Source organism: Molossus molossus, unplaced genomic scaffold (assembly GCF_014108415.1).
Source record: "Molossus molossus isolate mMolMol1 unplaced genomic scaffold, mMolMol1.p scaffold_m16_p_29, whole genome shotgun sequence".
NCBI lineage: Eukaryota > Metazoa > Chordata > Mammalia > Chiroptera > Molossidae > Molossus > Molossus molossus.
Genome location: NW_023425365.1, coordinates 1573493 through 1600424, shown reverse-complemented (window position 1 = coordinate 1600424; position 26932 = coordinate 1573493). Strand labels below are relative to the sequence as shown.

The following is a 26932-nucleotide window of genomic DNA, read 5'->3' as shown; positions in this document are numbered from 1 at the left end:
ATCCTCACCTGAGAATATTTTTTCCATTTATCTTCAGATAGAATGGGAGGAAGGGAGGGAATGAGAGAGAGAGAAACATTGACATGAGAGAAACACATCAACTGGTTACCTCCTGCATGACCCTGACCAGGGCTGGGGACTGAACTGCAACCAAGGTACATGCCCTTGACCAGAATCAGAGCTGAGACTCTAACCATTGAGCCAAACCGACCAGGGCAATCTGTGCTTTTTGTATGTGCTTTTTAAATTGAGAAGTGTTTTGAAAATACAAGACACATATGTATTAACCATCTAGAATTAATAGGCAGTAACACTTTGCTGTCTTTACTTGACATCTGTTTTTTAAAGGAAATAAAAAATTACAAATGTAGCTAAAGAAACCCCTTCCCGTGTATCACTTACTCTTGCCTTTCATACAAGATCACCACTGTTGAAGTTGGTGGTTTCTTATTTTACCCCTTTACAGCAGAGGGATTGTCTCATCTGCTTATTGCTCCTTAGACACTTGCTCCATGTCGTGAGCCTTCACATCCTTTTCCTTTCAGTGTGCGGAGTGTTTCCATTGTGATTCATAGTGTAATGGAAATGCTCGGCCAAAGCCACAAAAATATGTTTTGTTGATCCTGGTAAGTACAGACTTACTTTGCAATTTATGCAATACCTCTTTTACATTCAGTACTGAGCTGACACAAGAGAAAGTGAATTTACTTAACTTGGATGAGTTTTTAAAATTTAAGTAGCCTTCTTGAAATATAACCCGTGTACCATAAAACTCCCCCTTTTAAGGTCCACCATGAAGTGGGTATTAGCGAATTCACAGTGGTGCAACCATTGCCACCATCCAACTCCAGAATATTTTCATCACCCCACAAAGAAATTCCACACTCATTAACCATCCCCCTACTCCCCAGCCCCTGGCAGCTACTAACTTTCTCTATGGATTTTGCCTATTGTGAATATTCCATGTAACAGGAATCGTGCAGTACGTGGTCTTTGGTGTCTGCCCTCTTTCCCTTAGCCCAGTATTTTCAAGGTCATCCGTGTTGTAGCAGTGTCAGCGTTTCATTCATCTTTGTGGACGAATAACATCCCACTCTGGACAGATCCCGTGTGGCTTAAACATTCATCAGTTGATGGACATGGGGGATGTTTCCACTTGGAAGTGCATAAAAAAAGAAAAAATACATCTCTATAGATAGATATTGATACAGATATAAATATTTGTGTATACATTTTGTGTGAACATGTTTTTTGTTATTGTTTTTTATCCTCACCCGAGGACATTTTTACATTTACCTTCAGATAGAGCGGGGGTGGGGGGGAGAGGGAAGAAGAGAGAGAGAAACATCCATGTGAGAGAAACACATCGAGTGGTTGCCACCCACACAACCCCAACTGGGGCCGGGGACAAACAGCAACCGAGGCACGTGCCTTTAGCGGGAACCGAACCCTGGTCTCTCTGGTCCGCAGGCCAAGGCTCAACCGCTGAGCCATACCGGCCAGGGCTGTGTGGACATGTTCTCTTTCTCTTGGCTGTATACCTAAGAGTGGGACTGTGAGCCATTTTGAGGCACCTCCAGACTGTTCCAAACTGGCTGAATCATCTCACCTCCCACCGGCAATGTGCGAAAGCGCTAGTGTCTTCACAGCCAGGCCCGCACGTGCTCTCTGTCTCTGAGTGTGTCCACACCAGGTGCGAGGTGGCATCCCAGATCTGCTAGTGCTGCTGAGCCTCTCTTCATGTGCTTATTGGTCATGCGTACATCTTTGCAGAATAGTTTGCTTAGTCATTTGCCCATTTTTTAATTGGGTGATTTGCCTTTTTCTCACTGAGTTGTAGGAGTTCTATATATATTTTGGATACTGAGCCCTTATTAAATATATGACTTGTAAATATTTTCCCCCATTCTGTAGGTTTTTGTATCTTTTCTCTCATACTGTGCTTTGAAGCACAAATGTTTTTAATTTTAATGAAGTCCAGGCCGTCTCTCTGTATGTTTGTTGCTTGTGGTTCTGTGCCATATCTAAAAGGCTTTGCCTCGTCCAAGGTTATGAAGATTGACTCTTCTGTTTCTTTACTTAAGTCTATACTTTTTGCTCTGTGGTGTATTTTGAGCTAATTTTATGATGCTGTGAGGAATGCCTTCTTTTTTCTTTAGTATGTGCTTTTTATTCCTCTATACTGTTTATTTTTCTTATTGTTGAAAGTATTACAGATGTCCCTCTTTATCCTCATTGACCCCCTCCCCCTCTTGTCTTCCCAGCCTAGTGTTCATGTCCATTGGTTGTGTATATATGCATATAAGTTCTTTGGTTTATCTCTCCCCTCGCCTCCCACCCCTTATCCCTCTGAGGTTTGTCAGTCTGTTCCCTACTCTCATGCCTCTGGATCTCTTTTGGTTGACAGCATATTTTTTCGTTATGTTCCACAAATAACTGGTACGTAGTATAATACTCTCCAGGTCCCTCCATGTCGTCTCAAAGGGTAAGAGATCTCTCTTTCTTACAGCTGCATAGTACTCCATTGTGTACATGTATCACAGCTTTTTCATCCACTCATCTACTGATGGATACTTGAGCTGTTTCCAGATCTTAGCTATTGTAAATAGTGCTGCTATGAACATACGGGTGAATACATTCTTTCTGTTTGGTGTTTCATGCTTCTTAGGATATATTCCAAGAAGTGAGATCACTGGGTCCAATGGCAGTTCAATTTTTAATCTTTTGAGGTAACACCATACTATTTTCCATAGTGGCTGCACCAGTCTGCATTCCCACCAGCAGTGCACTAGAGTCCCCTTTTCTCCACACACTCGCCAACACTTGTTTGATGATTTGTTGATGGCGGCCATTCTGACAGGTGTGAGGTGATACCTCATTGTTGTTTTAATTTGCATCTCTCTGATGATGAGAGATGTTGAGCATTTTTTTTATGTGTCTCTTGGCCATTTGTATGTCCTGTTTGGAAATCTATTTTTCAGCCTGAGACACTGAAATGCTAATCCGAAGCCCTGTGCAACGGGCTAGGCATCCTGACTGGCAGTGGACATTGCTCTCGGCAGTCAGACCAGGACCTGTGTGCCTGTTTCAGGGGACTCCAAACTCAGTATTTTCTGCTGTTCTCCTCTTAGAGTGTCACTGAAAGGGAATACTCCAGTGTGTTGGGATGGGGGTGTGGTCTGGGAGCTGAGTTGGAGGACAGAGGAGGGCTCAGTGTCCCGTTTTTATGATGTAGATTCATACTTGATTTCTGTTTTCAGAGTGGTACCCATTTCTTCACTCGTCCTTGGGAATTTTAGTTTACATTCAGCCTTTCCAGAGTAAAACTGGCACCTTTCTGCATGGCCAAAGGGGATCTAAGGAAATGACTCCTTGTGAGGGTTTCCAAGCCATGCTTCTGAGCCCACCCCTGCTCTTCCCCTTTCATGGGCAGCTCGCCCCCAACCTGGGAGCATTTTCGGGTTTGCTGGGCATTTCCCTGCCAGCATCCACTCAGCTTTCTCTGTGGTCTCCTGGACTCTCCAAATACCACTCGTCCATCTGCTCTTGAACTCCCAGCGCGTTGTTGCTGCCTTTTCCTCCTGTGCCCTGCGGTGGGCTCAGACATCCGACCCTGTGGGCGTTTCCCCCTGTGCCCTGCGGTGGGCTCAGACATCCGACCCTGTGGGCGTTTCCCCCTGTGCCCTGCGGTGGGCTCAGACATCCGACTCTGCAGGCATATTTTTGAGCTATCAGGAGAGACCAGAGGTTGAAATGTGTAGTTTTTTTTTCTTTTTCTTTCATTCTGTCTTGTTTACCAGGACTCATTGGTAGATTTTTTCTATTAGTAAATAATATGTACATTCCTAGAATAAACCCTATTTAAGCATGAATGTTTGTTTTTTATACATTGCAGGATTTGTTTTGCTGATATTTGTTTGGGGTTTTGAACATCTACGTTGAAAAATGAGTTTAGTGCCTTATCTTCTTTTCCCTTACTCTGCTGGTCCAGTTTTGGTATCAAAGATATATTAGTTTTATCATTTTCTTAGCAACACTATGTGTATACCTATGGTATACTTTCACTTTTCACAAACACAAAGTACAAGAGGTAGGAGGCTGGCACACAGCGGGGGTCGTGTGTGCTGTAAGCAGGGCGGGCTCCCCATTGCTGTCTCTTCCCCAGCCCTCCGAGCCACAGCATCGTGGTGAACGGGAAAGAATGTGTGAACTTCGCCTCCTTCAATTTTCTCGGATTGCTGGATAACCCCAGGGTCAAGGTGAGTAGCAGCTGTGCTGAAGGGGAAAGACTGTACGACCGACTTAAGAACCGGACATGAGATCAGAGATGAGGGCGGAACATCCCATTCTTCTTTCCCGGGGGTGTGGCCTGGGTCTCCACAGGCTGGCAGGGCTGTCTCTCTCGTGGCTTAGTGTTGGGGGAGCCGGACCTGGTGGTGGTCGGAGATGTGTCTAGGGAATTGCTCCGTTTCCTGTTGGGATTGTCAGCCAGTAAATATTTTTGAGCCCAGACTTATGTCCACAAATGCCAAAAAGTATAAAGGCGTTGAGTTAACCAGGATGTGATAGTTGAGTTAATAGTACATTTCTGTGTTTGAAGTTATATCCCTAAATCTTTATGTCTGCTTTTCTTTGTATCCTATTGTTAGGATATCGTAGTTCTAAGGAAGGAAGGAAAATGGGGAGGGCGAGAGGCGTTCTGTGGGCTATGCCAGTTGTGAACTCTTATTTTTTCTTCTACAAAGGCCGCAGCCTTGGCATCTCTAAAGAAGTATGGAGTGGGGACTTGTGGACCGCGAGGATTTTATGGCACATTTGGTATGTTTCTGTATTTTTTAGCCTACTATTTTCAAGATAAAATTCCCTTTGATTTCAAAGCTCCTTGGAAAAGATGTCCTTAATTAGTTGCAAGGTAAGCTGGTGGGCTCTGTTTCTTCCCCGACTTTCTGGAACATCGTTCTTTGGAGTCATCGGTTGGGATTGAAGGTCAGCTGTGGAGAAGAGCTGTCGTTACTTTAGGAGTGAGGCTCTTAGGTCAGCCTGAGCTGCTGTTCCCTGTGCCCCGAGAGGCAGGCTGTGAGGGGACAGTTGTTTCTGGGGTGCATGGCAGTCGTAAGGGGATGGGCCTGTGTGGCGGCTCTGCTCCGCATAGGTCTTCCCTGTTCGCTCCAGTGCGGAGGGCATCGTCCCGGTGTGCATGGCTGCAGCCAGGGCAGGCGCAGGGGAGCGGGGAGCAGGGCAGCAGTCTCTTCAGGCAGGCAGGTGGTGCTGCGCATCTCTGCCCACACTGCCATGGTGAGCCCAACCCAGGTGACGCCCCGCTGCAGGGGGCAGGGAGACAGCTCCAGTGGGCAGCCACCCCAGGCCGGGAGAAAGGGAGGATGGGTTGGGAGGTGACAGACTGTGTAGCTCTTTCTGGAATAAGATGAAGGGTCGTTGATGTCCCTGTGTGTGGGTGACCGGGGGCAGTCTGGCTGTGACCATGAGTATGTGATTTGAAGCACTGCGAACTTCCCTAGTTGAGATGTGTCAGGGATGACCCTGGCATTTACTGGTTGTGTTTATTACATGTATATTGTTCTTTTGAAATGGTTGGAAATGTTAAATAATTGTTCACATGAATACATTCCTGGAAGTGACGTTCTGGGTTACAGAATGGGAGTGTGGGGAAGGCCAGCCAAGGGGGCTCTTCTGTCTTCTGTCCTCAGTTCCATTTCTGGGCCTTCTGTGTGTGTTTCTGTAACAGTTAGACTTTTTATTTAAGGGAGCACTTTTCTTTATTCCTTAGCAAGTTAGTGGTTAAATGATTTATGTGGAAAACAGGTGACAGGAGTGAGTGTCCAAGAATCCCACAGCCGGAAAGGATCTTAAATCTTATACTCCTGCCCTGGCCAGTTTGGCTCAGCGGTTAGAGCGTCGGCCTGCGGTCCGGAGAGACCCGGGTTCAGTTCCCGCTAAGGGCACGTACCTCGGTTGCAGTTTGTCCCCGGCCCTGGTTGGTCATGCGGGTGACAGCCACTCGGTGTGTCCCTTCATGTCGATGTTTCTCTCTCTCTCTCTCTCTCCCTTCCTCTCCCTCCCTCCCACTCTATCTGTACCAAAAATGGAAAAATATATCCTCGGGTGAGGATAAAAAAAAAATCTTATACTCCTTGCCCTGGCGAGTTTGGCTCAGCTGTTAGAGCATCGGCTTGCGGACCGAAGGTAATGGGTTCAATTCCTGGTCAAGGGCACGTACCTGGGTTGAACGTTTGATCCCCAGCCCTGGTTGATGTGCGGGAGTCAGCCAGTCGATGTGTCTCTCTGACATTGATATTTCTTTCTCTCTCTCTCTCTCTCTCTTTCTCTCCCTCCCTCCTTCCCTTCCATTCTATCTAAAAATCAATGGGAAAATATCCTCATGTGAGGGTGAACAAATAAAAAATAAAAATCTTGTGCTCCAGCACCCCAACTGTTCATAAGATGACGAGAAGGCCCAGAGAGGTTAAGTGACTTCTTCAGAGGCACACAGCTCACTAACTTCTGCCCTAAAACTGGAAACCAAGTATGCTGTCTCCTAGTCCTTTTTTTCCTCATTTATTATCATCTTAAAAATTTTTTTTTGTTTTTCAGTTACAGTTGACATATAGTAGTTATATTAGTTTCAGGTGTACAACGTAGACATGTATAACTTACGAAGTGCTCACCCCAATAAGTCAGTACTCCTCTGACCCCGTACATACTCAGGAGACTATTGTGACTGCATTCCCTGTGCTATATTTCACATCCCCAGGACTGATTTTATAACCACCCATTTGTGTACACTCAGTCCTTCCCTGTTTCCCCAGCCCCCGACCCCTCCCCTCTGGCAGCTGGCAGTCTGTTCTCTGCACTTGAGCCTGCTCCTGCTTTGTTTGTTCATGCAGGTGAGAGCACAGGACATCTGTCCCTCTGTCTCACTCACCTCACTCACACACTGCCCTCCAGGGCACCTGTCTTCAGCCAGCTGTCTGTTTGGGCGCTCAGGTGTGTTCCCCACCCCCCCGGCTGTTGTAAATAGTGCCACCGGCTGTTGTAAACAGTGCCACAGTGAACAGAGGGGTGCGTGTGTCTTTTTGAATTAGTGTCCGGGTTTCGGCAGATAATACCCAGAGGAAGGATTGCTGAGTGCTTCTCCGACTCTTGTCACAGCCTCGATTTTAACGTCTGTTTCATCTGATGTAAGTGTTGATGCCCCAACTTTTCCTCACATTTCCATTTGTTTTTTATTTTTTTTTATCCTCACCCGAGGACATTTTTTCGTTCAGGTAGAGTGGGAGGGAGAGAGAGGAAGAGAGAGAGAGAGAGAGAGAGAGAGAGAAACATCGATGTGAAAGGGACACATCGAGTGGCCGCCACCCACACGACCAACCAGGGCCGGGGATAAACTGCAACCGAGGTACATGCCCTTAGTGGGAACCGAACCCGGGTCTCTTGGGACCGCAGGCTGATGCTCTAACCGCTGAGCCAAACCGGCCAGGGCCTCACATTTCCATTTGAATGAAGTATCTTTCTCCACCCTTTACCTTTAATCTGTGTCTTTCCATCTGAAATGGGTCTCTTGTAGATGGCATTTGTAAGGATCTGTTGTGTTTTTTTTAATTTATTTTTTATCCTCACCTGAGGACATTTTTGCATTTATCTTCAGATAGAGCAGGAGAGAGAGAGGGAGGAAGAGAGCGAGAGAAACATTGATGTGAGAGAGACACATCTACTGGTTGCCATCCACTCGACCCCAACTGAGGTACATGCCCTTAGCAGGAACCAAACCCAGGACTGTCTGGTCCGTAGGCTGACACACTAACTGCTGAGCCAAACTGGCCAGGGCAAGGATCTTGGTTTTTTTTTGTTTTTGTTTTTTTTTATCCTCACCTGAGGACATTTTTTTGCATTTATCTTCGGATAGAGCGGGAAGGAGAGATGGGGTGAGAGAGAGAGAGAGACATTGATGTGAGAGAAATGAGTCAACTGGTTGCCACCTACATGACCCCAGCCAAGGCGGGGACAAACTGCAACCAAGGTATGTGCCCTTAGCGGGAACCAAACCTGGGACTCTCTGGTCCGCAGGCCAATGCTCTAAGTGCTCAGCCAAACCGGCCAGGGCAAGAATCTTGTTTTTTTTATCCATTCAGCCACCCTATGTCTTTTAATTGGAGCATTTAATCCATTTACATTTAAAGTAATTATTGATAGGTATGAAGTTATTGCTGTTGTATTGTTTATCTTTTTTATCATTTTCTCCTCCCCCTCTTTCTCCTCTCGTCCCTCTAACATTACTTGTAATATTGGTGTGGTGGTGAACTCCTTTTGCTTTTTGTTGTTGTTATCTGGGAAACACTTTACTTGTCCTTCATTTCTAAATGATAGCCTTGCTGGGTACAGTCATTGTAGTTGTGGGTCCTTGCTTTTCATCACTTTGAATATTCTGTGCCAGTCCCCTCTGGCCTGCAAAGTTTCTGTTGAGAAATCAGCTGACAGTCTATGGGAGCTTTTTCTGGAGGTACTAGCTGCTTTTAAGATTCTCTCTTTCGCATTTTAATGGTGATGTGTCTTAGTGTGGGCTTCTTCAGGTTCATCTTGTTTGGGACTCTGCACTTCCTGCACTTGTATGTCTGTTTTTCATCATGTTAGGGAAGTTTTCCATCATTATTTCTTCACATTGGTTTTAAATCCCTTGCTCTTTCCCTTCTCTTTCTGACACCTCCATGATGCAAATGTTGGTACGCTTCATATTGTCCCAGAGGCCCCTTAAACTGCCCTCATTTGGGGCATGTTTCTTTGTCTTCTCATTTTGACTGCTCCCTGTGTTTGTGTCTCCATCTCCTGGTCTTGGGAGTGGCCTGTGTAGTAGGTGTCCGTGGGCCCAGTGGTTCCATCTCCCTGGTCACCTGAGCTGGGTGCTCCAGGTGTGTCCTGTGTGGGCTGTGTGTGCCCTCTGGTAGCTGAGCCTTGATTACTGTTGGCAGGTCAGTGGGAGGGACTGGCCCTCAGGCTGACTGGCCGTGAGAACTGGCTATGACGACAGTGGAGGAGCTGTTGTGCAGGGCTGACCCTACGCAGCAGGGTTTGCTTTAGCGGGGCTCTGGTGCCTGCTGAGTCTGCCCTTTGAGTGTGTCCTTTGTGGAGCTGGTTGGGTGGTGCTCTGGTGTGGGCTGAAACTGGCCACCAGGTATTTTGGTTCTGGGCCTCTTGGGGGCCACTAGGGTGCAGGCCAAAGTCAGCCATGGCCTCTGCTCTGCCACCTAATGGGAGCTACAAAGTGATCTCCAGTTGATTGCCACTTGTGCTTGGATTGGAGGCACCTGGAAGAGGCAATGCTTAGCAATGAGGCTGGCTCCTTAGCAAGAGGTATGGGGCATGCCAAAGGCAGACGCTGCTTGTTTGGGGTTTGTGAACCTTTGAGGGAGTTAGAGAAGTCCACAATATGAGCCAAGGCTGGCCATTTGTATGGAACGCTGCTAGTAGTGGCTTTGGTGGAGAGCACATTTGATGGGGCAGGATCTCAGGGAATTCCAGTGTGAGCCAGGCTGATGGAGACGCAGACATGGTACCCACCTGCCAGCTCTGTGGGGAGGGCTCAGCAAAGGAACATGGCCTCTGCCAGCACTTCTGTTGTGAGAAAGCTGCCCCTCCTCCCTCACCCAAAGCCAGTCAGTCAGTCCACTTCCTCCCCATATGCCCGTGGTGCTCTCTGAGCTGGATCTCAGCGCAAGTCCCTCAGAGTAAGTCCATGACGGGCTCTTTACCAGGAGTGGCTAGGACTCCGGAAGCCCTCCATCTCAGCCACCGTGCGCCAGTTTTCACAGCAGGATTTATGGGGACTTCTCTTACTGGCACTGGGGCCCCTCATTCCTCAGGGAGACCTCCACAGCTTAGACATCCCCCCCATTTTTAACTGCCACACGTGGGGATGGGACCAGCTGCCTCTGTCCCTCCTGCCGTCTCACCATGGCTGCTTCTGTACGTCCCCAGTTGTGGGATCTCTGTCCAGACAGTGTGCAGGCATTCTCCGTGGGCCTTCTGCAGATGAGTGGGGCTGTGATGTGGGCCAGGGAGGAGGTTCGGCCACTCTGCCGTCCAGACCGGTGCTGACTCTGAGTCTCCTCAAGGACTTGGATGACCTCCGATCAGTCCCTCTGCTCTGACCCAGTGCCGCATGGGTTGTTTGCCTGGTTCTGATTGGTTGGGAATGATTTTCTTGATTAAGTTAGAAAACTAAGAAAGCATTTTTATGGGGTTGTTTGTTGTGATCTGATCAACAAGGCTTTCTTCCTGTGATCTGCCTACTGGGGTAAAGTAGTTGCTTTCCTTAAAGCCTTTCTTCTAGTGGATTTTATGTGCATGTGTGGCCTTGACCCTGGTTGGGAGTTAATCTGAGCTGACAGATAAGAGATTTATTGCTAAATCAAGTCATGAACAACAAATGTTTTAAATCTTCAAGACCAGTTTTCCCAGATCTTTGGAAATATTGTTAGAACATAGCCCAGTCAGCTTGCCATCTGGATCATCTGAGATTCAGTATGCACGTAGGGTGTTCTGTGCTCCCAAATGTGGGGGCTGTAGGTGAGCGGTTTTTAAATTGACTTCCTTGATTGAATAATTCAGTCTGTGATACATAGACTTCAGTAAGGTCACAGACAGTGACAGGACTTCCTGTCCCACTGCCATCCCACTCCCTATAAAGACAGCTACTGTCTGTAGTGTCTTGTCAGTTCTCAGAGACTATTTTTAGCAGATACAGTCTGCTAAAAATATATATTTTCCCTGTTTTTGCAAAAATGGTAGTGTACCACACATGTTCCTTAACCTTGCTGTTGGAGTGAGTGTTTTAATTTGGATTTGAGCCCGGCTGGTGTGACTTTGTGGGTGAGCATCAACCCATGCACCGAGAGGTCACCGGTTTGATTCCGGTCGGGGCACATGCCCAGGTTGTAGGCTCAACCCCCAGTGGGGGGCATGCAGGAGGTGGCCCATCGATGTTCTCTCTCATCGATGTTTCTCTCTCTCTAAAATCATTAAAAGCATATTTTTAAAAAAATTCATTTTGTTTCTTAGGCTAAATATTGTGCACACTAAAGGCCCAGCAGGTAGAAGTAACACATTTTTATAACAGTCCTGTGAGGGCGGTGATGAATTGTCCCCCTTCTCATTGCTCTGTTTTAGTGCATTGTAGGACCGGGCATGTGCTTATCAGACTGGGAGCCTCCTTCCCCTCCGAGGGTGACGGGAGCCCCAGTACACTTCCACCGCTTCTCTGATTGGGAACTTCTTTGTTTTGATTATAAGACATACGGATCTCATTTACCTGTGATTTATTGCTGATGCCGAGTGTCTGCTTTGCATATATGCCTACTTGGCTCTTCGGTCTTACACTAGATCACAAGGCTGTTACTGGCAGGTCTCCATGGTGAGAGAGGGGCATGCAAATGTGTTCTAAAGCCAACAGTAAATAGTTGTTCATTGGTTTATTTCGAATATGTTTTCTCATTGTTTTACAGCAGTCAGCCGGAGCATGGCTGCATGTTGCGTAGGGAGTGCTGGGGCCTAGAGTTCCTGGGCAGCCACTCCCCCCGGCCAGGGCACACACCCCCCCCCGCCCTCCCCCCCTTGGCCAGGGCACGCACTCTCCCAGGGCAGGGCAGGCCAGCGCCTGTTCACGCTGCTCAGGCGTCTGGGTAAGAGTCATAGATTCTGTGAAACTGTTTGAGAGACATTCCCCACTATATTTATTCTCTGATGAGTTCACAAGCGATACTACTTGTACTTTTAATTTTAAGAAAAACTGTCCAGCCCAGCCCGTGCAGCTCAGTGGTTGAGTAATGTCCCATGGACTGAGAGGTCGCTGGTTCGATCTCTGGTCAGGGCACATGCCCGGGCTGTGGGCTCGATCCCCAGTGGGGGGCGTGCAGGAGGCGGCCGATCAGTGTATCTTACTCATGTCCATGTTTCTGTCTCTTTCTAAAAACAAATTGATAAAAACATTTTAAAAAATCAAAGTGTCCAAGTCTCAAGTCATTAAAAAACAAAACAATACAGAGTGTAACACCGAAATTTGGAGCCTGAAGAGAAAATGTAGTTGGTAGATTATTTTTTAAACTGTTTGAATGTTGATATCTGCTCTTATCAGATTATGAGGAGATGTGATGTACATGGAAACTGGAAGTGACATTAATGTAAGATAGTCGTTAAATATCTGGGGTTGGGGTACGTTAATTAGAAAACCATGTAACTGTTTTTACTTTTTAAAAAAACATTTTTTTAAATTCTAGAAATACTGATTTAATTGAACAAACGCACAGCCTATTTATTTCCTTTTGCATGCCAGGCATTGTTCTGAGTTTTATAAGCATAAACTCGAGGTTCTCAGAACCACCTTTTTTTTTTTTTTTTTTATCTGTGTCTTTTATTTTTTATTTTTTAATGAATTTTTATTTATTTTTTTTGTTACAGACATTTTACCTTTTTACCCCGTTGGCACCCCCCACCCCACCCCACCCTCCACCCTGTCCCCGGCTTAGTTGTCCATGTCCATTGGTCATGCATACATGCATATAAGTTCTGTGGTTTATCTCTCCCCCCCCCCCCATCCCCTCTTCTGAGGGATGTCAGTCTGTGCCCTACTTCCATGTGTCTGGGTCTACTGTATTCCTCAGACTGTTATGTTCATTATATTCCGTATATAAGTGAGATCATGTGGTATTTGTCTTTTTCTGCTTGGCTTCTTTCACTTAGGATAATACTTTCCAAGTCCCTCCATGTCGTCTCAAAGGATAAGAGATCTTTCTTTCTTACCGCTGCATAGTACTCCATTGTGTATATGTACCACAGTTTTTTTATCCATTCGTCTACTGGTGGACACTTGGGCTGTTTCCAGATTTTAGCTATTGTAAATAGTGCTGCTATGAACATGGGGGTACATATATCCTTCCTGATTGGGGTTTCAGGCTTCTTAGGGTATATTCCCAGCAGTGGGATCACTCGGTCAAATGGAAGTTCAATTTTTAATTTTTTGAGGTAGCACCATATTGTTTTCCATAGTGGATGCACCAGTCTGCATTCCCACCAGCAGTGTATTAGAGTCCCCTTATCTCCACACCCTCGCCAACACTTGTTGTTTGATGATTTGTTGATGGTGGCCATTCTGACAGGTGTGAGGTGATACCTCATTGTTGTTTTAATTTGCATCTCTCTGATGATTAGTGATGTTGAGCATTTCTTCATATGTCTCTTGGCCATTTGTATGTCCTGTTTGGAGAGGTGTCTATTCAGCTCCTCTGCCCATTTTTTAATTGGGTTCTTTGTCTTCCTTTTGTGGAGTTGTATGAGCACTCTATATATATTGGAGATTAACCCCTTATCTGATACATCATTGGCAATGATGTTCTCCCATACAGTGGGTTGCCTTTCCATTTTGATGATTGTTTCTTTTGCTGTGCAGAAGCTTTTGAGTTTGATGTAGTCCCATGTGTTCATTTTCTCCTTTATTTCTGTTGCCTTAGGTGATGTATCAGTGAAAATTCTGCTCCGTATGATGTCCGAAATTTTGTTGCCTACATTTTCTTCTAGAATTTTTATGGATTCACGGGTCACATTTAAGTTTTTTATCCATTTTGAGTTTATTTTTGTGTATGGTGTAAGTTGATGGTCTAGTTTCATTTTTTTGCATGTAGCTGTCCAATTTTCCCAACACCATTTATTAAAGAGGCTGTCTTTACTCCATCAGAACCACCTTTTGATGCAGGTACAAAAGAAGGACCGGAGAGGCTCCGAGCAGGTTCATGCCTGCCCAGGCTCCGCACCTGGTGATGATGGAGCCCAGATCTGAGCCCCCGATGCCAGCCACAGCCAGGCCCCGGCCGATGCTGCCTCCCCGCCCTCCCTTTCTGTGAGGAGCAGCTGCAGCACGGCAGCCAGTGCGGGCAGAGACAGGCTTCCTGGCTGCCTCCCCTGTGGCCCTTGCAGTGAAGCAGAGACGCAGTGCTGACACCCCATGTAGACCGAGGGCACCGGTGGGCGAGGGGGCGGTGCCCACAGAAGGCAGAGAGAAGGTGGGGAACAGCCCTGGCAGTGTCCCTCGTGCTGCCCCCCAGGCCCTGGTCAGGAGAGGTGCACCTGTGACAGACTGCCGTGCAGGGCTGCCCGCGGCTGGAACCCAGCGTTCATAGGTGGCAATGGGGCAAGGCTGGTCTTTTTTAAACTTTTAATATGGAGTGAGAATCAGTGAGTCATTGATTTGTTGCATAGAGAGTCTTCTTACCACTTTATGGCAGGGACATGAAAACGATTATGGGTATATGTAGTGATGAGAGTAGAGTATTCCTAACATACCATTTTCATCAACTGGGTAATGTCCCTGAGGCTCTGACACACAGCCAGGTTGTTTTTCTGTCTTCTTGCTAACCAAGGAAAAGAGTTGATTTTTTAATCCTCACCCGAAAATATTTTTCTGCTTGTCTTCAGGTAAAGTGGGAGAGAGGGGGAGAGAGACAGAGACAGAGATAGTGATGTGAGAGAGAAACCTTGATTGGTTGCCTCCTGCAGGCCGGGCTGGGGACAAACCGCAACCAAGGTACGTGCCCTTGACCAGAATCGGACTCTTTGGTCTGCGGGCTGACACTCTAACTGCTGAGCCAAACAGACCAGGGCAGAAAAGAGTTCTTTAGAGCTAAGTCTAGAGAGTGATTTTTTGTTAGCAAAAGTAGCTTGCATCCATAATGTGTTTTTTCTTCATGAAATAGAGATTCAGTAAATGAAAGCAATGAACTTGTAGCTCGGGTAGTCCATCTGCTAGCTAAACTGAAGATTTAGAGGCAGTTTAGCGGCAGCAGTGTCATTGAAGGAGGCCTTCCACAGGAGACCTGCCTTCACGTCTGGTTGGAAGTGAGGTGGCGGGTGGTGGGGACCTCCCTGCAAGGAGGCCTCCCGAGAGCCATGAGGAGGGAGGAGGAGAGGAAGACACACCTGAGCACAGCCGCGTGGGGTGGCTGGTTCTCCAGTGCTTTGCTGCTTCCCGGTTCTCAGCCAGATGCTGCCTGGAACCTTCAGTTGGCAGCATATGTCATGAAAGGGCAAGCAGTCGCGTACAGGGTGAAGTCCTCAGACTCCGGTGTCGATGTTGCAGGCCTGATACTCGGAGAGCCAGGTGCTCCTGGTGCCACTTTGATCAGATGGAACACATTCTTCTTTGTTACTGTAAGCTCAACTTATTTAATGCTGACAAAATGATAGCGTCGGTTTTATAAGATGACTATAACCAATGAGTAATGAAAATCTAATGGTTTTTTCTATAATAGACTATGCTGGTGTACCTGTTTCAACTTATAAATGGGAAGAAGCGTGCTTATTAGTTTTTTCTATCATTACTTGATTGGAAGAAGATAAATAGTTCATTTTCACAATTTTATAACATCTTGTAAGAAATCTGTAAATAAAGAGGGCTTCAATTTCTGGGTACTGCTACCACATTTTCTAATCCTAGCTCTGTCTCTCTTGCCATCCAACTGGGATTTAGTCTGGACCATCTGTGTCTTCCTGGTTCAGTGTTGAGTGTCCCCTGTCTTTAGTCAGAAGTCGCTAGGGATGTGCTGTGGTTCTGAGTGTGGAGGGGACCCAGGCGTGTCAGAGCCGTCGGCTCAGCTGCACCTGCCTCGGCCCGGAGGTGTCTGATGGCAGCTGCGGGATGACTTCGTGGTGTCTGAGTGTGGAGGGGACCCAGGCGTGTCAGAGCCGTTGGCTCAGCTGCACCTGCCTCGGCCCGGAGGTGTCTGATGGCAGCTGCGGGATGACTTCGTGGTGTCACTAGTTGAGGCAGAAGCCCTGGTGCAGTGCTTGTCAGAGTATCTGTCTGTGTGTGATAGTCCTGGATGTTTGATTAGTAAATGAACTGAGAAGGTTGTTGGATCCCGCCTCATCTGACACTTTTTTCAGTGTAGTCCTTCGTGAAGTTACAACTTTAAAAATTTTTAATTTTGGCTTCAACTAGTTACAAGGGATCACAGTAGATCAGTTTGCCTCATAAATCAGAGTGGGTTTGCAGGTTTTATTTATTTATTTATTTTTTAAATTTTTTAAATCCTCACCCAAGGACATTTTTCCATTTTTTGTTCAGATAGAGTGGGAGAGAGAGAGAGAGAAACATCGACATGAAAGAGACACATCGAGTGGCTGTCACCCGCACGACCAACCAGAGCTGGGGACAAACTGCAACCGAGGTACATGCCCTTAGCGGGAACCGAACCCGGGTCTCTCCAGACCGCAGGCTGACACTCTAACCGCTGAGCCAAACCGGCCAGGGCGAGGTTTTAGACTCTTGTTCACATGTGCTAAGAAAGTCATTCATTTCTGGTAGCTGAGCTGACCTCCCTCACGTGTCCCTCCTAAAAGGTGGTAAGAACCTGGCCCCTGATGGTTCATCATGTCTCTTATGTGGGAATGTTTAATCCACTCAACGTCGAGCTGTGTACCCATTGGTTACATCATCCCTTCTGTGTGTCTGGTTCTTCAGGTCTCTTCCCTCTCCCCCTTCTCACCAAGAAGGCCCCTGTGGGGGAGGGGCACACCTGTCCCTCAGGAGTGCGGAGCTGCGGGCCCTGCCTTCTCCCTGGGCCCTGGAGGGAGGTGCCAGTGCCCTTGGAGGGCAGGCTGATGCTGAGGGCAGGGGTTCTCAGGCTCCTGGGGTGCTGCTTTCACCCATGGGGCCTCACATCGGGGCCAGAGGGCTCTGCCTGCCCATCAGCCCTCTGCAGCACCCCTCTCTGCTGCCTGCACCTCCAAGTCCCCTCAGTGGCCGTGCCGTGGTTCCCTTTTCCACAGTCTCAGAGTCTGCCTCTGGCCCCTCTGACCCTCCTTTCTCCCTGCAGCTCCAGGGCAGGCTCGCTCCTCTGCGTCTGAGCTCTCCTTGTGCGGGGCATGTGGTGAAGCTGTGCTCCAGCCCAGGCTTGGGCCCTGCTGGAGTAAAGAGCTCAAGGAAGTTTTAAAAATCTTTTTCTCCTAATGATGCTTCCTTTTAAGACCACTTTCAGGTTTTCAGGTTCGAAGCCAGCCAGTGCCTGTTTGTTCTAGACATCAGTGGCTCTTCCTCCCGGCCTGCAGCCGGCCTGGGAAGTGAAAGGCTGGGGGCCGTGGTATGGGAGAGAGGAAACGGTGTGATGATGACGGCTTGTCCCCACTGTTCCAGCGCGTTCTCCCTGAGCTGTCTGCGAAAGCGCGTACTCTCTTGGCACTTGACCTTTCCGTTCCCCAGGACACTTCAGGAAGCAGGCAGACCTCCGTCCTGCAGGTGCTGGCAGGTGCCGCCGCTCCTCTGACACCCGCTGTAGGGGAGGGACCCCACTGCCCAGAACCCGTCGTGATGCAGTGTGGGGTTCTTTGCAAATGAACTACTTTTTTTTCTTTTTCTTTTCCTGTTAAAAGCTGGTTGAAGGTTGTCTTGGTGCCTGACTCATTCCTCTCCTAAAATGCAGCGAGATGTTAGTAGTTAGTGTTGTGCATTGGTTGAGGGACTTAAGAGCTGGTCAAGTCGCTGGGCCTTGAATTCTTGAGCTAGAGTGACATCAAAGCAGAATCCAGATTGGAGCTGCCTGTGACAGATTGTGCAGATGGATGAGTAGCTGGTTCTGTTCACAGGCGTTAGAAGTAGTATTGGCCCAGAATTATCTTTTTTTTTTTTATCCTCACCCGAGGACATTTTTTCACTTTTTGTTCAGGCAGAGTGGGAGGGAGAGAGAGGAACAGAGAGAGAGAGAGAAACATCGATGTGAAAGGGACACATCGAGCGACTGCCACCCGCACAACCGACCAGGGCCGGGGACAAACTGCAACCGAGGTACGCGCCCTTAGCGGGAACCGAACCCGGGTCTCTCAGGACCGCAGGCCGACGCTCTAACCGCTGAGCCAAACCGGCCAGGGCGGCCCAGAATTATCGTAATAGAGCTTATGCAATGTATGACTTAAAAACAATTACATTTTGGCCATAAGGTGACAGTATTAGTAACTAAACTGTTTATTTTTATTTTTTAGTTAGTGAGAAGAGTAACATGACAGTGAACCATGTAATTTTCCTTGTTGAATAGATGTGCACTTGGACTTGGAAGACCGCCTGGCGAAGTTTATGAAGACAGAAGAGGCCATCATCTACTCCTATGGCTTCGCCACCATAGCCAGCGCCATTCCTGCCTATGCCAAGCGAGGGGACATCGTGTTTGTGTGAGAGCCTTTGCCAAGTCCTCTGGAAATAATGCTGACCCTCCCAGAAAATTAATTTGTTAGAGGTTATCTGCCTAAAATAATGCTGATTTTTTGTTTTTAAAGAAATTCAGAATCAGGACAGTGATTCTGCGGAATTTGCGAGGCAGTCGTTAGAAGGATGAGTACGTGAAGGTGTCAGCTCAGCTGTCTTTCATTGTGGTTTATGTACTGAGATGGAGAACCAAGCCGCCCTGGAGGAGGCCGTCCCCTTCCCCAAGCGGCTCTGTGGCGTGTGGTATCCTCCTTAGGCTGCAGTCACAGCCCCCTCGTGCTGCCTGGCACAGTCCCTCCGCTTACCTGTACCCCGCCCCACCCTGTCTCTGCTGCTCTTGGGTCATGACATGCTGAGAACACAGAAGCCATGAGTCGGGCACTCCCTCACTCCCATGTGCAGATCGGCACGCTCACGCACACGCACACGCACTGGGTGGGCTGCACTCCCTGCAGGGGAGGGACAGAGACACGCAGCTGCCTGCGCCTCTCAGCAGCCTCTGGCCGAGCCTCTGTCATCTTTCGAGTGGACTATCAAATGACTTTAATTTTAAAAACAAATTTACTTTGAATTTTGAAAAACACATTTACTTTTTCTTTTTTTTTTTATCCTCACCCGAGGACATTTTTCCATTTTTTGTTCAGATAGAGCGGGAGGGAGAGAGAGGAAGAGAGAGAGACAGAGAAACATCGATGTGAAGGGACACATCAAGTGGCTGCCACCCGCACGACCAACCAGGGCTGGGGACAAACTGCAACCGAGGTACGTGCCCTTAGCGGGAACCGAACCCGGGTCTCTCTGTACCACAGGCCGACACTCTAACCGCTGAGCCAAACCGGCCAGGGCTACTTTTTCTTTTTTTAACACCATAGCCAAAATAATCTTTTTAAATGCAAATTGGATTATGTCCTACTTTTAAGAGCTTCCACTGTCCCTGAAATAACAACCCAGTGTTCATTTTGATCTTGCATGTTCTAGACTACTTCTTCAAGTTCATTTTGTGCCATTTCCCCTCAGGTCATCGTGTGTAGCCTCACCAGCCTTAGAAACGTTCCCTCTTACGTCGGGGTCTGTGCACATGCTCAGTATATTATTCCTCGTCTCTTCTCTTGCTTAATTCCTGCTCACCCTGCAGGAAGGTCTCCCCAACCTCTGCAGACCCTGGCTGCATGTGGGGAAGAGCTTGCAGCCAGAGGGCCTGGTGCCGTGTGAACCCAGGACCACGTGGCATGCGCTGCCTTTCAGGGTCCTTCTGCTCCTCACGCGTGTGCAGCACACCCCTCTGCTCTCTGCTCATACTGCCTCAGATGCACTGCAACCCAGCCATGCATAGTGGTTCGCTGCCTTTCGGTAGTGCCCAGTGAGGACCAGTTCAGTGGGTGAAAGAATGGAGGCTGGCGCTCAGCAGAGGGATCGGAGTGACTGGACCTCAGAGCTCCGCTCACCTGGGCCTGCAGCTCCCGCTGCTTCTCACGGGCTGATGAGCTCCTGCTACTGCCGCGCGGGCTCTGCTCATCCTTCCTACCTGCAGCGACCTGGGAACTCGCCAGCACATGGCCCATAGTGGTGTTTCTCCTGTGACCACGAGAGTGGAGGCTTAACTTTTGCATAGTAAGAACATCAAATAAGACTTGTCACAGACTTAGGTGCTGATCTGAAGTGTTTCTAGTTTTTAGTGAAAACATAGTTGCAACTAGAATGTCATCCATTATCACCTCACACAAGCACCCCATTATAAACTTTTTGAGTTTTAAGTCCAGAAAAAATGTGCAGTTACAACTGAATTTGTATTCTTTCTTTGTCACTTAAGTACTATATTATCCTTTTGGTTTTAACTGCTAGGACACCTAGGTTAAGTTCGCTTCCAAACGTTCTACCCCATGTCTTTGAACTTCAATTTCTACAGAATTTTAAATATTCTGCCTGAAATTCAGTAGGAACATTAGAGGTAAAATGGTGTTTAGTATCCTAGCCAGTGTGGCTCAATAGTTAGAGTGCTGGCCTGTGCACCAAAGGGTCATGGGTTTGATTCCAAGTCAAGGGCATATACCTAGGTTACAGGTTTGATCCCCGACCCTGGTTGGGACACTGTGGGAGGCCAATTGATGTTGGGACACTCTTACATAGATGTTTCTCTCTGCCTTTCCCCTTCCCTCTCCCTTCCACTCTCTAAAGATCATTGGAAAAAATAGCCTTGGGTGAGGATTAACAAAAAAATAAATAAAAAATAGTGTTTAGGCCCTGGCTGGTTTGGCTCAGTGGTTAGAGCGTCGGCCTGCGGTCCTGAGAGACCCGGGTTCAGTTCCCGCTAAGGGCGCGTACCTCGGTTGCAGTTTGTCCCCGGCCCTGGTCGGTTGTGCGGGTGGCGGCCACTCGATGTGTTCCTTTCACATCGATGTTTCTCTCTCTCTCTCTCTCTGTTCCTCTCTCTCCCTCCCACTCTACCTGAACAAAAAAAGTGGAAAAGTGTCCTTGGGTGAGGATAAAAAAAAAAAAATAGTGTTTAGTAAACAATTTGATAAATTGTTTTTGATAAGTTCATTAGACATAAACAGTATGTCCGATGCTTCATTTTCTTCCTTTCTTAGTAAACAGTGATGATGCCTTGCCAATAGGAGGTCTCAGCACAGGGGTTGTTCACATATTTAGGTCTGTCTGTGGGAACTACAGTCTTATGGGAACTCCCTTGTAAGTTACTAACTGCTTTTCTCTTGCTGCTTTTATGATTCTCTCTTTATCTTTAATCTTTTTACATTTTGATGATGATGTGTCTTGGTGTGGGCCTCTTTGGGTTCATCTTGTTTGGGACTCTCTGTGCTTCCTGGACTTGTATGTCTGTTTCCTTCACCAAGTTAGGGAAGTTTTCTGTCATTATTTTTTCAAATAGGTTTTCAATTTCTTGCTCTCTCTCTTCTCCTTCTGGCACCCCCATCATATGAATGTGGATATGCTTGAAGTTGTCCCAGAGGCTCCTTACACTGTCCTCATTTTTTTGGATTCTTTCTTCTGTTCTGATTGGGTGGTTTTTGCTTCCTTATATTCCAAATCGCTGGCTTGATTCTGGGCTTCATCTACTCTGCTGTTGATTTCCTATAAATTCTTTATTTCAGTTAGTGCATCCTTCATTTCTCACTGGTCCTTTTTTATGCTATTGAGGTTCTCACTAAGTTCCTTGAGCATCCATATAACCAGTGTTTTGAACTCTGCATCTGATTGATTGCTTATCTTGATTTTGTTTTGTTTGTTCCTGAAGTTTTGTTCTGTTCTTTCATCTAGGACATGTTTCTTTGTCTCCTCATTTTGGCTGCTTCCCTGTGTTTGTCTCTATGTATTAGGTAGAGCTGCTACGTCTCCTGGGCTTGGTAGAGTGGCCTAATGTAAGACGTGTTCTATAGGGTCCAGTGGCACAGCCTCTCTGATCACCCAAGCTGGGCACTCAAGGTGTACCCCTTCCCACCCCACCCACCCTGTGAGCTGTGTACACCCTCTTATAGTTGAGCTTTGATTGCCTTTGGCACATCAGTAGCAGGGATTTACCCCCAAACTGATCATCTGCAAGGGCTGGCTGTGACCCCTGACCAATGTGGAGGATCAGCTGTGCAGGGGCTCACCCCACAGAGCAGACCTACTTCAGTAGGGCTCTGGTGCCCACTGAGTCCACCCCTTGAGTGTGTCACTTCTGGAGGTGGTTGGCTGGTAATGCTTCGATGTGGTCTGAAGCTGTCCACTGGGTGTGCTGGCTCTGGGGCCTCCCGGGAGGTGCAGGCCACGGTCAGCTGCCACCTGTGTTCTTCCTGGGCCACCTGGCATGCGCTACAAAGCAATCTGCAGATGGCTGCTACATGCGCTGGGCTCAGAAGTTCCCAGGAGAAGTCAAGCTGCAACCCAAGGCCAGCTGCTGCTAGTGCCAGGCCTGCCACTTAGCCAGAGGTATGGGCTCGCTGAGACCAGGTGCTGCTTATTTGAGAGATTGTAGGAAATCTGCAGCATGAGCCAAGACAGTCCATTCCATGGAAAAGCTGCTGGAAACAGTTCGGGTGGGCCCAGAATTTGGGTGGAGCAGAACCTTGGGAAATCACCAGGGGCGGAGGGAGAGGTCTTAGGAAAGGAACAGTGGGCTCTGCCAGCACTTATGTCTGTAAGAAAGCTGAGTGCCCCCCGGCCCCCGGACAGTTCAGTTCCTCCTCATATGTCTCTGGTGCTTTTCAAGCTGCTGCCTGCACTGAGCTCAGAGGGAATAAGTCTGAGTAAGTCTGTGCATGGGCCCTTTAAAAGGAGCTGCCTGGGACTTAAGGAGCCTTCCGTCTCCCTCCGCCTCAATCCCCACTGGTTTTCACAACCAGAAGTTACGGGAACATCTCTTCTTGGCCCTGGAACCCTGGGATGCAGGGTCTGGTGCGAGGCTGGGACCCCTCATTCCTCAGCACTGAGATATCCCGACCAAGCTTTACCTGCCACGTGTGGGTATGGGACCAGCCCATTCCACAGTGTCTTTGTCCCTCCTACCAGTCTCAGTGTGGCTTCTTTTTTAAATCCCAAAATATAGGACTTCCATTTCGCCAGATTTCAGGCGGTTCTGAATGATGGTTGTCCTGTAGTTTAGTTGTTCCTTTTATGTGGTTGTGGGAGCAGGCAAATACCAAGTTTACCTGCACCCCTGCTGACTTCTTTAACCCTGGCAATCACTAGTGTCCATTTCTGCAATTCTGTCATTTCAATATTGTTGTGCAAGTGCAGTTATACAGTAGGCAGCATTTTGGGAATGGCTTTCTTCAGCATTAATTCTCTGGAGATTTATTAAAGTTCTTCGGTGGATCAAGAGTTTCTTATATGGATTGCTGAATCATATTTCGTAGTGTAGGTGCACCACAGTTTGTTGAACCATTCAGCTCTTAAGGACATCTGAGCTGTTTCCAGTTTAGGACTATTACAAGTAAAGCTGCTGTAAACATTCACATAATGGTTCTGTGGACATAAGTTTTCATTTCTCTGGGATAAATGCCAAGGAGTGCAGTTACTGAGTCATATGGTATTGTATATTTAGCTTTTAAAGAAATTGCCAAACAGCCCAGCTGATGTGGCTCAGTGGTTGAGCGTTGACCCTGCACCAAGAGGTCACTGGTTCGATTCCCAATCAGGACACATGCCCAGGTTATGGGCCCGATCCCCAGTGGGGGACATGCAGGAGGCAGCCACTCCATGTTCTGTCTTGTCAGTGTTTCTCTCTCTCTCTCTCTCTCCCTCGCTTCCTCTCTCTAAAATCAATAAAGAAAAATAGATAGACTCCCTGCAGCCAGAGGGGACCCAAGTGTACTGCCAGTAGGGAAACTATTTTTCAGAGTGGCTGTATCATTCTGTATTGCTGTCGACAGTGTGTAAGTGACTTAGTTTCTGCACATCCTCAGAAGCATTTGGTAATATCACTATCATCTTCTTTTAGCCATTCTGATAGGTATGTAGAGATATCTTACTGTGGTTTTAATTTACATTTCCCTGATGGCTCATGAAGTTTACTTTTTTTGGACTTTGTCTGGTCTTGGCATCAGAATAATACTTCATCTGATGAGTTGGAAAGTGTTCCTTTCCCTTCTGTTTTCCGGAGAAACTACATAAAATTGTTAATTCTTTAAACATTTAGTATATTTCTCCAGAATAACCACCTGGGCATGGAGATGTATTTTTTTGGAAGTATTTTAATTATTAATTCAATTTCCATAATTATAGGGCTATTCAAATGATCTGTGTCATATTGGGTAGGTTGAGATAGTTTGTTTTTCAAGGAATATGTCCATTTCTTTTAAGCTGTTAGGTTTATGTGTGTAGCATTTTTTGTAATATTCCCTTATTATCCTTCTAATGTCTGCAGAGTCTGCGGTGATATCCCATTTCATTTATGACTGATGATCTGTGTCTACTACCCTTTTTTGTCAGTTTTGCTAAAGGGTTGTCAATTTTATTGATCTTCTCTTTGTTTTATTGATTGTTTTTCATTCTATTTTTGTTTTCAGTTCTGCTGACCTTTAAGTATTTCCTGTCTTCTCACTATTGGTTTATTTTGCTCTTTATTTCTAGATTCTTGAGGTGGGAACTTAAATTACTGATTTGAGGCTTTGTCTCTTTTGTAATGCATTGGTACTATGAATTTCCCGCTCGGCATTGCATTAGTTGTGTCCCACAAATTTTGATGTGTTTATTTTTGTTTTAGTTCATTGTGTTTTATTTCCCTTTAGACCTTCTCTTTGAAGTGTATTGTTTAGTTTCCAAGTGTTTTAAATGTTTAAATTTGTTGCAGTTTGTCTTAGGGCTCATGAAGTAGTCTGTCTTAAAATATGTTCTGTGCTCACTTTGAAAAGAATGTTCTTCCATGGCTGATTTGGTTCAGCGGTTAGAGTGTCGGCCCAAAGAGTCGCGGGTTCGATTCCTATCAAGGGCACATACCTTGGTTGCGGTTCATCCCCAGCTCTGGTCGTGCAGGAGGCAACCAATCAGTGTGTCTCTCTCACATCAGTGTTTCTCTCTCTCTCCCTCTCCCTCCCACTCTATCTGAAAATAAATGGAAAACTATCCTTGGGTGAGGATTCTTAAAAAATGAAGAAGAATGTTCTGTTGTTCAGTGGAGTGTTCTGTAAATGACAGTAGGTTGGTTGATAGTGTTGTTGAATTCTTCTGCACCCTTGCTGATTTTCTGCCTAGTAGCTCTATCAGCTGCTGCATTTGTGACATTTCAATTTCTCATTTTACTATTATCAGTTTTTGGTTATCTTTTGCAACTCTATTGTTTGGTGCACACTTAGGATAAGGTTCTTGGGTAATTGACCCTTGTTATCATTATATGGTGTCTGTCTTTGTCTCTGGTAATTTCTTTGTTCCAAAGTCTACTATATTAGGTATTAACTTAGGCAATTCTACTTTCCCTTGGTGAATATTTGCATGATGTATTTATTGTGTATATGCTTTCATTACCTATATTATTGTAATATATATATATCTCCTAACTACTTACATTATTACATTTGAAGTGAATTTCTCATAGGAAGTGTATGGTGGGGTCATGTTTAATCTACTCTGTCGATCTCTGACTTTAAATTAGATACTTTAGCCATTTACATTTAGTGATATATGAAGGCTTAAATCTTATTTTGTTTGTTATTTGCTCTCTGTGTTTGTTTTTCTGTTTTCTCTTTCTTGCCTCTTTTTTGATTATTTGACCATGTTTTGGGATTCCGTTTTTATTTATTCATATTGTTTTTTTTTTTTTTAATCTTTATTGTTGGATGTAAAATGTATTACAGATGTTACACATTTTTCCCCCATCGAACCCCTCCTCCCCACTCCCACCCCCCTTCCGCCTTTTCCCACACTACTGTCTGTGTCCGTTGGTTATGCATATAAGTTCTTTGGTTTATTTCTTCCCATCCACCCTCCTAACCCCTTTCCCTTTGAGGTTTGTCAGTCTAGCAATGAATGTGTGCTTCTTAATCTCTTCACATTTTTCACCCATTCCCCCAACCCCCCTCCCAACTGGCAACCAACAAAATGTTCTCTGTATCTATGAGAATGTTTCTGTTCTACCTGTTCATTTTGTTTGTAGATTCCATTGTTGATAGATATGTATGCATTGCCATTTTTTTGTTCATATATTTTATCTTTTTCTTCAAAAAGACCCTTCATCATTTCATATAATAACGGTTTGGTGGTGATGAACTACTTTAACTTTTTCTTGTCTGGGAAAGTTTTTATATGGCCATCGGTTCTAAATGAAAGCTTTGCAGGATAGAGTAATCTTGGTTGTAGGTTCTTGCTTTTCATCACTCTGAATATTTCTTGCCACTCCCTTCTGGCCTGCAAAGTTTCTTTTGAGAAATCAGCTGACAGCCTAATGGGAACTCCCTTGTAGGTAACTAGCTGCCTTTCTCTTGCTGTTTTTAAGATTCTCTCTTTGTCTTGAACCTTTTGCATTTTGATGATGGTGCGTCTTGGTGTGGGCCTCCTGGGGTTCATCTTGTTAGGGACTCTCTGTGCTTCCTGGACTTGTATGTCTGTTTCCTTCACCAAGTTAGGAAAGTTTTCTGCCATTATTGTTTCAAACAAGTTTTCAATTTCTTGTTCTCGCTCTTCTCCTTCTGGCACCCCCAAGATGCGAATGTTGGCACGCTTGAAGTTGTCCCAGAGGCTCCTTACACTATCCTCATTTTTTTGGATTCATTTTTCTTTTTGCTGTTCTGATTGGGCATTTTTTGCTTCCTTATATTCCAAATCGATGGTTTGCTCCTTGGATTTACATACTCTATTATTGAAGCTGTGTAAATTATTCTTTATTTCAGTTAATGCCTCCTTCAATTCTAACTCTGTATCCATGATTTCTAACTGGTCCTTTTTTATGCTCTTGAGGCCCTCCCTAAGTTCACTGAGGTTCTCACTAAGTTCATTGAGCATCCTTATAAGCAGTATTTTGAACTCAGCATCTGTTAGGTTGCTTATCTCCATTTCGCTTAGTTCTTTTATTGGGGTTTTGTTCTGTTCTTTCATTTGGAACCTGTTTCTCTGACTCCTCATTTTGGCTGCCTCCCTGTGTTTGTTTCAGTGTATTACTTAATGAGAGGTATGGGGCTCACTGAGACCAGATGCTGCTCGTTTGAAAGAATTTAGGAAAAACCTGAAGCAGGATCCAAGACA

The 26932-nt window shown here is 46.3% G+C and overlaps 1 protein-coding gene across 8 annotated transcripts in view; it reads left to right on the top strand.

Moving 5' to 3' along the window:
- Nucleotides 1-26932, top strand: part of SPTLC1 (serine palmitoyltransferase long chain base subunit 1) — a 61650-nt gene that overhangs the window by 6734 nt on the left and 27984 nt on the right. For 5 of the 8 annotated variants that reach the window (XM_036278507.1, XM_036278499.1, XM_036278498.1 and 2 more), the window contains exons 4-6: nt 4166-4259; nt 4746-4818; nt 18090-18222. In XM_036278507.1, the coding sequence (XP_036134400.1) occupies nt 4166-4259; nt 4746-4818; nt 18090-18222 (300 nt within the window). Of the gene's footprint in view, nt 1-4165; nt 4260-4745; nt 4819-18089; nt 18223-18327; nt 18806-26932 lie in introns of those variants that run through there. The other 3 variants (XM_036278505.1, XM_036278506.1, XM_036278500.1) reach the window with 3 other exon arrangements.